The 11087-nt window shown below is 32.0% G+C and overlaps 1 protein-coding gene across 1 annotated transcript in view; it reads right to left on the bottom strand.

Moving 5' to 3' along the window:
- LOC111085257 overlaps positions 1 to 11087 on the bottom strand; it is a 172740-nt gene that overhangs the window by 21036 nt on the left and 140617 nt on the right. Inside the window, exon 3 of the mRNA XM_022382962.1 lies at positions 7280 to 7330. Coding sequence (XP_022238670.1) covers positions 7280 to 7330 — 51 coding nt within the window. The remainder of the gene's footprint in view (positions 1 to 7279; positions 7331 to 11087) is intronic.

Below are 11087 nucleotides of genomic sequence, written 5' to 3' on the forward strand. Positions count from 1 at the left end.
CACACACACACACACACACATACATATATATATATATATATATATATATATACAATATTTGCTTAAAGCGATTCAATAATATAACCGAGATCTTTTAACGTTGATTTTAAGAAATGTTTTCAACTGTACGTATAAAGATGGTTTATAGTGATAACCAGAACTTTCTTTGCAACTGCCCCCTCTCTTGGTCATATAGGGTATTTTAATAGAGGGTGAGATTGGGTCACGTACCTTGTTTTATCAGATCCGTATGTTTTGCTTATATGAGTAAAACAGAAATATTACAACTAAACCTGTAAACTACAGTTTCCACTATACTGACGTTTCATTGTGATTAGCATGTCCAAACTGAGGGTTATGGTCCATGTCACTTTGCTGAACGAAATGCGCTAAGCACTTTGAGGCAGTGGGTGCACTGTAAGACTAATGGTAAAATTCCACTGTTCGGTTAGATAAGAGTAACCCTTGGGTGAGTTAATAAAACATAAAATTATAGGGTTCAGTTACTACTCTACAGAGCAAAACGACGGAAATGAATAACACAATAAAACCATAGCATTTTCGACAGGCGCACAAAGAACATTTTGAAGGTTAAAGATAGCAGAATAAACATGTTTACATAACTAATCTGTCTTCTATCTACTTATCTTTACTCGGCTAAGCTTGTTATTTATATATACAAGCATGCATAACTAATCTGTCTTCTATCTACTTATGTTTCCATGAAAAACTAGTAATTTATGTATGTATGTTTGCTTAAGCAATCTGTCTTCTGTTTACTTCTCTTTACTTTACTAAACTTGTTATTTATGCTCGCACGATTACATAAATAATATGACTTTTCTCTACTTGTGATTACATGACTAAATTTCTTATTTATGAATGAACATTTACATAAGTAATCTGGACTGTCTTTACCCCTATTTACATGATTAATCTTGTTATTTATATGTACATGTTTACATAACTAATCTGTCTTCTATCTCTTATTACATTAATAGACCTGTTATTTATAGATTAGTTATGTGAACATGCACACATAAATAACAGGTCTAGTAATGCAATAAGAGATAGAAGACAGATCAGTTATGTAAACATGTACACCTAGTAATGCAATAAGAGATAGAAGACAGATTAGTTATGTAAACATGTACACATAAATAACAGGTCTAGTAATGCAATAAGAGATAGAAGACAGACAAGCCAGATTAGTTATGCAAACATCTACACATAAGTAACAAGTTTACATATGTAAAGTTAAGTTATGACAAGCCATATGAGTTATTTAAGCGTTCGTACATAAGTTAAAAGTTAATACATGTAATCACAAGCATATACGCCAGGCTAGTTATTTAAAGATGAATACATAAATAACAAGTATAGACAGGGAAACATAAGTAGAAAACAATCAGATTAGTTATGTACACATGCATACATAATTAACAAGATTCGTTATGTAAACGTAACTAGAGACAAGCCAGGTTACTTATGTAAACTTTCATGCGTAAAATAAATTTTAGGCATTTAAACATAAGTAGAGACAAACGAGATTAGTTATGTAAACATGTACACATAAATAACAGGTAGACAAGCCGGATTAGTTATATAAACATGCGAACATATGTAACAAGTTTAGAGATGTAAAGACGAGTAGAGAGAAGAACAATTACTTATGTAAAAATATATACACATAAATAACAAGTTTGTATCTAAAAATAATTAGAGACAAGCCGGATTAGTTATATAAACATGCGAACATATGTAACAAGTTTAGAGATGTAAAGACGAGTAGAGAGAAGAACAATTACTTATGTAAAAATATATACACATAAATAACAAGTTTGTATCTAAAAATAATTAGATATATATGTTTACATGATTAAACTTGTTACTTAGGAGGAGTATGTTTACACGCGTAATATGACTTGTCTTTATTTATTTATGCTTAAAGAACAAATCTTGTTATTTATGTGTGCACGGTTATAAAAGTAATCGGGCTTGTCTCTACGCATGGTTATATGAAAAACTTGTTATTTATGTGCGCAAGTTTGAATAACTAATCTGTCTTGTCTCTATTTATGTTTGTTTACCTAAGAAATCTCGTTATTTATGTATGTATGTTTACATAACTAATTCGTCTTGTCTCTATTTGTGTTTACATGGCTAAGCTTGTTAGTTATTTATGCATGCTTACATTGTTAAGCGGACTTACAACGCGAGAAACATGGTTTCGATACCCGTGGTTGGCAGATTACAGATAGCCCATTGTGTAGTTTTGTGCTTATTTACAAAGAAAAAACGCCATTAATAAAATTGTTTATTTATTTATATATTTACAAGAAATTATTTTTTCTTCTGTATGTGTTTGAATTTTATGTTTTGTGCTTAACCCCTTCCGTAATTTGCGCGAGATAACTTCATTTTTCAAAAAAATATTTTTCCAAGTTAATTCGGTCAGATAACTTCTCGTCGTATTTTTAATTATTTACCCGAATTTATCATGTTATCATGTATTACGTTAAGCTATCAAAAAGACTAAATAAAAACTGGCTTTTTTTAGCTAATTTCCAAACACAAAGAACCTACACGGAAGGTATTAAAATACTAAAAGCTTTAAGCTCCCTCTTGCAAACTACTTTATTTCTATAAATTTTATATCAATACACTTGATTTTGTCATAAACAGGTTGTATTATTAAGCATTAAGGAATTAAACAGATTCCTTCTGTAACTTTTCGTACTAAACACCTCACTGCATTCCGAAAAAAAAAAGCAATTTACTGTAAAACAATGACTGTTTAAAACAATATTTTCCGGAAATGCTCGCTGCTTGCTTTCGGAATATCAAAGGTTCTCTAGTTCATGTTACAGCTAATTATACTGCAACACGGGACAATTTCCATCCGTGTAATAAAGTATCTTGTCAAAACTTTGAAGTTCATGACAACTATTGATACTTTCTTGGACAGAAACAATATAAAATACCAAAGATATTACTTGCACAACACCATTCATCTTGTACAGAGTAAAATGTTAAACATCATGATATCGGACAAACCCCGAAAGACCATTAAATAGCTTTTTAAGAACCATAAATCTTTTTGTCTTTCTAAAACGGATTTTTCATTGCCTAATTTTTCAACCAATGATTTCTTACGATGAGGAAACTGCGTTTATATCGAAAGGTAATAGACAATGAAGAAAACGTGTAGTAATATCCGCTTTGAATACCATTTATCCCATGACATTAATATTAATTCTGTTATTTGTAAACTTATGTTTTAATTTATGTTGTATGTATGTTTCTATTTTAAGTTATTTAATATATTGTATTTACATATATATTTGTAATCTTTATTACCCTTCTTTCTTTACCTAAGATGTGCCATGATTTTAAACAGGAAGGTTCACAGTTAACATCCTTTTGCCGTAAAAACACGCTCCGCACTTTAGAAATGTGAGTGTGCTACAAGAATAACGGTCACATCCTAATATTCCGTCATTCAAAAGTAACCTAAAAGTTGCCGGTGAATTTTGTTGACCAGCCGCATTTCTTTTGCTCTATCAGTTCAAAATTAGAAACGATTATATAAATATATAGATTGAAAAAAATCCACTTAGTTATATAAACAGAAACTAGCTTTATTTCTTGAAAAATACGTGCAGGTAAAGCTTGTGTAGTTTTGCGAAAATTGTAAACAAACAGAATTGAATTACTTAATGGTCAGTTGCAATTGAAAGGTTTTTAATGTTCATTTATATAGATTTTCTAGAAATATTTTTAATCACTTACCTTTTTTACTAATTCATTTATCGGTATTTGACATTTTTTACGCCTTATTTCCGTTTCTTCCTACACATAAAACCACTATAACATTTGCGATAGTCCTTTTCAAGACCGACATAAGTATTGTTAGAATTAAATTATCATAGAAGAGATGATGCTGAAGGTCAGTTCACACCTTTTACTAAATTCCAAATCTCTCTTGAAGGAAACAAAGCAGATTTCTGAAAATGATTTAGTCTTCGAATTGCTGTAATTACCTCTGCCACCGTAGGTGGACGAAAGTTATGTTTTCACCCTTGTGTGTGTGTGTGTGTGTTTGTTTGCGTGTTTGTCAGCAAGATTTCTAGAACACGGCTGAATGAATTTGAACGGAAGTTGCTATACATTTGGATTATGAACGAGGTCATAGCAAGGTCACGAAATCCCAAAAATCCCTTTCTGTTAACATGGGGACCGATTTTTCACACCATTTTTTTGCTCTATAACTCAATGAAAAATTATCGGATTTTGATGAAACTTGGTGGACATATGTAGAATATTATTCCTAATTGCCCTGCCAAAAATAACGACGGACATACGGATCCATTTTCTTATTTTTTGAGAGCCGAATATGATTAACATTGCGTGGCGAAGATATGCGCTCTACTGGGTGACCCTTTAGTTTGAATTTGTGTTTTTTTTTGGCTCTACAGGTTTTTAAAATATGGTGAATTTCTCCATATTTAACCAACTTAGATGAACATACTTTTTTCATAACATAAGCGTTGTAGTGACTCTATGTCAAAGTACTTACATGAATACAGCAGATACACGAAATACATCCCTCTAAACGACAAATACTCGACTTTTCAGCCGTGGGGGCGTTATAATGTTACGGTCAATCCCACTATTCGTTGGTAAAAGAGTAGCCCAAGAGTTGGCGGTGGGTGGTGAAGACTAGCTGCCTTCCCTCTAGTCTTACACTGCTAAATTAGGGACGGCTAGCGCAGATAGCCCTCGTGTAGCTTTGCGCGAAATCCAAAACAAACAAACTAAACGACAGTATATTTTCTGTACCTGAGCCTACCCCTAACGGCTTGAAAAAAAAACCACTTCGGGAATCTTTGAAAACGACAGTTACTTAGTTTCTAGATAACTACATGTTGCTGATTCTATAAATACATTTTATTTGTAAACATCAATTCTTGTTATATAAACCTGTCGCATAGTACCTGCCATACGAACAGGTACTTCCTCACCTGAGATAAAAATGTGCTTTACACCTGAGTTATAAACAGGTACTTCATCACCCGGAGTTATCAACGAGCAAGGTAGTAACATTACGCATACATACAGGTACTTTAGTAGCTCTGATGTAACTATGTACTTCAGCACCTTACAGACGTGTCATTTGTTTCATTACTCGATATGTACACCTATAGCTTACTACATGACAATACGATAGCACCAAGCATATAGAATAACTCTTCATCACCTGACATATAATCATGTATGTTACCACCTACTACATAAATCGCAATTGAAATGTAAACAGATATTATAACACCTTCATACAACCATGTACTTTACATCTGAAGTTTTAACATCAGGGCTCATAAAGCGACTGACATATAAATCCATAATTTTAAAGTTTAGAGAAGGCTTTAATAGATAGCCAAAAACCTTTATTACAAGTTTAACACAATAACAAATGTGCAAGATTTCTAGAAGGTTGTTTCTTCATCAGTTAACAAATACAGTCACATTTTAAACAAACAATACTTATAAAACTGAGCTACAGTATATAATGTATAAATATTATTTCATTAGCTGATAAATAAAATAAATAAAGATACTTTATCACTTTGCATATAAACATAAATTTCAGCATATTACATATAAAGAGGTACTTCAGTACGTAAACTTTAGCACCTTACATGCCTCTTATATACGCTAAGTTTAGCACCTTACTTACATATACTTTAGCTCATTAACTACATGTACTTTAGCCCTTTACATAGATATACTTAAGCCTCTTACACGCATGTACTTTGGCATCTTTCTTACGTGTATTTTAACCCTTGCTTACACGTACTTTAGCAGCACCTTACTTACATGTATCTTAGCGGCTTAAATACATGTACTTTAGCAACGTACTTGCAAACATACATTTTATCGCCTAACTTGAACGTAATATAATGTCGCAAACTTGGTATTTTACGTAGTAGAATCTTAACAGTTTCAATTAATGAAAAGTTTTGTAGCCGTTTCGTAATACTCTGTTATCCGCAATGGCCTCGACTGGAAACACAACCTGCGCACAGTAAATAGATGAAGGCTGTTACTTGAAAAACTCTAAAGTAATATTTTTTGCAATATTTTCTTAGATACGAGCGTTAACATATGCAATTATTCATTACTATGTATTAAGTTTTATTACTATTTATGATATTGTTTGCTACGTCCTATAACATATTTCACGCACTAAAGTATTTCTAAATTACATGCTTTGATAAAAGATAGCATGGAATAAAACAGGCAAAGGAAGCAAAACAAAAGATAATGTATATTATTACGTAAATAGTTGAGTGTTTTTTACTTATCTTACACTTTGAGCTGTCTAATTCCGTATTCCAAGCATTTTTCGAAAATAGAAATGTGTTAAATATTGTTAAATCATTTGTTGTCACATAACGTGCAAAGAAGTCTCTATTTAAATTGTTTATCTAAGATACATATATAAAAACATGCTGAACTCAAACTTTTAATGATCTGAGTGGCTCGAGATTAAATGGAAAGGGGAACAAGGAAGAAGACAATAGGGAAATAACGATTTTCCCCTTATCGCACATATAACATTTTCCCCAAAATTGTTTCGAGTTGAAAGCTATATGATGAAAGTAATATCAAGGTTTACAATTCTTCGCCACGATAGAGGGAGGACTTGCAAAAGGCTGAATCAAAATTTTCCAGAAAGATTTACAAGCTGCAAATGATTTTTACTTAGTTTCCTTTTTTTATAAGAGCTATTTCAAGTATTCTTATTGCATTCAACGATATTACATGGGACATTCTTCTCATCGTTTTGTAGGATAAAATGCAGCGATTATGATAATAGTATTTTTAGAAATCGGCGAGTTACATATTTTTATCGTGTTTGTACTGATACGAGGATCTCCGGACGTCAGTGGCGAAAAGGATGTCTGTTAATCACATGATGAACAGCCTGTCAGCATTATCGTTAAGTGCACTTATCGATTTGAGAGTGGAAAATGTGAATTCATCAAGCGGATTCTCTTTTATATTCTAGTAGTAAGCATGATAAGTACATGTAGAAATCGTTGAATAATAATACTAACGGATTTTAGTGTAAACGATAATTCCTTTGCCAGCTTCAGAAAGAATGCTGTAAAACAGCTTATATGTTTGCTAACTTCCTTTACTGTATTGTTGTAAAATAACTAACGACTGAAAATCAAAATTGAACTAAAAATTCACGTAGGGAAAAACTAACCAGAAAATCCTTCTGAAGTTCCAGTGGGTTTCAGTTTGATTCCAGGCGTTCCTGAAAAGTAGACGTAAAAAATATTTGATTAACTTCACAAAAAGTATTTGAAAAAATATTGTTCAATATCTAAAGGAGTTTAAAATGTTCTAACCGGGCTTTCAATGTTTTTTATTAAATTTAACGAATGACATTAAGATCATGGCGTAAAGCCAGTATGAAAAAAAAACACGTATTTTTTACGGTATGATATAACATCACGCATAAACACATGGGTTTAATAACATAATTTGACATATTTAATGTAGAAAATTAGAACATGTGAGAATTATTGAATGCTGTAAAATACTTCTTCATAAGTTGAAATATGTCCCTAGACAAAGTAGTAATGCTTATGCTTAATAGTTTCATAAAACTAAGTTGAACCTCAGATATGAAACAGTATAGGATTTAATTACTTCAAAGTACTACATTAATCCATGTAAGAATGTCCTTGTTTAGTGTACATTATTTTTTAGAAGTTCAAGTAAATATCCAACCACATTTTGTTTGTTGAGTGTTGTTACTCTCTACCGTATGTCTGATTAAAATAACACTATGATACAATACCACTTGCACTGAGTGTATTTTTTGATAAATTAAAACTATCTTATGAGATAACACTAATTACATTGATGGTATTTCTTGACAAATTTTTTGTTTGTTTGTAATTAAACACAAAGCTACACAATGGGCTATCTGTGCTTTGCCCACCACGGGGTATCGAAACCCGGATTCTAGCGTTGTAAGTCCGCAAACATACTGCTGTGCCACTGGAGACTTGACAAATTTAAGCATGATTCTAGTTCGCGTGGAATACCTGTATTCAAAACTATTTCTGGTGAGTTTATAATGTGGCACTAAACAACATGATTTTGATAAGTTTGAGATATGAAACCAGACCACTCGGAAATGCATTTGTTTAATCGAAAACATAATTTTAGACAAGTTAGCGGCATGAAAATAGACCCCACAGAAATTATTGTTTTTAGAAAACATATTTTATCATATATATTAGAACATGTGAGGATGCCTATATTTTACTACATACTATTTGATAAGTTTTACTAAAACGTTATTAATTTATTGTACGAAACCGTATCATGTGGAACGTTTTTGTACAGCAGCGTACATTTTCACAAATTTTAATGGTAAATTGCATACCCAGCTATGTCCTTGTTGAAAGCCTGACAGACCAAGTGAAAGTCTACAAGTAAAAGTGAACTCTCAATCTATAATGGGCTTTCTTTTTGAAGCACTTGTAATGCACTTTAAATGCTTTACCTTAAAAGATTTGTAGGTTATTTTAAGGAAACTGCACTTCTCCATTTTTATTCTCTTGAAAACGCCGAAAACACGCACAAATTTGCTGAAAATGGGCAAAATTTCTGAAAGGAATTTCAGTAGCGTTCATTATCCAAGAAAGTGTTTGTAAAGCAGAAGTGGATCGGAAGTGAAAAGTGGTAGCAGTCGAGTTGGAAAACGTGGAAGAAATGGCAAAGCAGTTGCGTCACTTCCTGTTCAAAGCAGCCCATTTCACAGTAGAGATGTGGTCAAGATTTCTACTGTGTGAATTTGGTACATTTAATGCATTAAATTTAATAATATTATTGAATTTTGTTTTTACAGAAGTAATTAATACACTAAAAATTATTTTAATAAGCACTTATTCTAACTCTGCTATAAACCGGAAGTTAAATGATGTGAATCAGAAAAGAACGAGAAACTTAAACAGCAGCAATGTATTGTTTCTTCGCATTTTAGCTGGAGATTTCATTACTGCATATTTTGGTTATTATGGAAAACGAGCCAAAATGCTGATAATTATACTTACAGTCTGTGTATTGTGCTGTGAGTTTTGTTTAAACTCAACTGTTTACAATAGCTACTACAGTAACCATACAGGAGTTATTCTACAAAATATTTTTATTTTTCAATATATGAGAAAGTTTAATACTAATTTGTTTTTACTAAGTTAGCAAACCAAATTTGGTCTGGATCGGTCAACTCGTTTAGGACGGAGATGCGGCCACAGACAGACAGAAAGTTTTCCTTGATATTGGATACTTACTGCACCAGTATGGCTTAATATGTATATATATATATATATAGGGCATATGTGAAGAACTTGTACTGTTTACTAAAAATTCGTATAGTGCATAACATCTAAGTAAAGTCGTACTGTGCATAAAACCCAATCAAGCAAGACATGATCCTGTAGTTAACTTTAGGTGTGAAAGTACATCACAATAAGAATGATAATAATTTTAACCACTTGTGTTTTTACAAATTTCTCAATACAGGGTTCCAGTACATAGCGTGTATGTATGTTATATGCTGTTTTTACTCAATAGTAGAGTTTATTCAAGTGTCTATAATTGTTTTATTGCTTAAATTGGAAAGATTTTGTAACATAGAACAGTTTGTTTGTTTTAAAATGTTCGTATTCGCTAGCTGTTTATCTTATTTCATAGTAATTTTTTTATTTATTTTAGAGATCACAATTCAACCGAACAAACCTATACTATAATTATGGAAGTTACCTCTGACTGATTCACCAGCTCTTCTGATTAAAATAGATAATAATAAACAACTGGTGTTGAATAGATAGTAACTATTGTGTTATTAACCATATAAATATCACACTTCACCAATTTATTGAAGTTCTTACCATAACAGTTACTGTTTATGTAATTTCATAATGTAAATAAAGTCTCAGCCACTGCTGTGTTTGTTGTATTCCAGCGGCCTGATTAGCTCTGGTATTGAACAAAAGGCCTCATTGGTACTGGCTGTAGCAGATATAGTGTGGTTGATTTATTGCCATACATTCTTCTTTACTTTCACTCATAAGTTTGTAGAATCATATTGTACGTTTGATCTAGGAATCACGTTAAACAAAAGTACACTACAATTGTTAATTTTATCTCTGATATCAGCCATACTGTATATTTTTTTAGTGATAAAGTTACTCAGATTGACTGGCAACACAGAACCACATTATAATTATTAAAGCAAATTTGTTTATTTAGCAGCTTATGTTCCTTAAAGCTTAAAATATTCAGTCATTGGTTCTTATATTGGATTGTGGCTGAACCAAATCAATTATATATATATAGGTGAAATTGTCATTAATTAATAAAGTTAGATCTGCAGCTTGTTTCATTATATTCAAAGTATAAGAGCATTTGAAATAACAAAAATCGTTAAATTATAAATAAATATTCCAGGAGTTTTTTTACTTAATATATTCTATCGTGTAACGCATGCTAACATACATTTTTGTGTATGTTGAAGAATGATTTGGGTTTGCGCTAAATATGGTTTTGGCTTCAAGCATTAAATCTTCGTAGATATTTTTGTCCGAGCCGTTCAGTTACTCGTGCTTCAGAAGAACAATTTGTCAATAAAGCGGTATGTCGCCCCTGGAACAAGCCCTGGTGACACAGGAGACATGTTTAGCGTCCATATATTTGGTTATTTAGTTCAAGGCGAATTCACGAGCAGTCCTTTCAGGGGAAATATATTCCTAGAACAAAGAAGAGGTAAATGGAGTCTCCAATGTTCTCCACAGAGTTATAAAACTCTCGAATTAAAACATTAAAACAGTATCGGAAAGCAACACTCTCATCGGCAATGTAAAAGTTATGACTATGATGAAAACTCTCCCCCTCCAAAAAAAACATTATTGTGATCAAGCTGAACATACCTCCTGAGACCATTACCAAGATAATAAACAAGTCAGAAGTTCACAAGCTTTCATTCACCTGGTATATTT

The sequence above is a fragment of the Limulus polyphemus genome, unplaced genomic scaffold, assembly GCF_000517525.1.
Source record: "Limulus polyphemus unplaced genomic scaffold, Limulus_polyphemus-2.1.2 Scaffold296, whole genome shotgun sequence".
NCBI classification, from domain to species: Eukaryota; Metazoa; Arthropoda; class Merostomata; order Xiphosura; family Limulidae; genus Limulus; species Limulus polyphemus.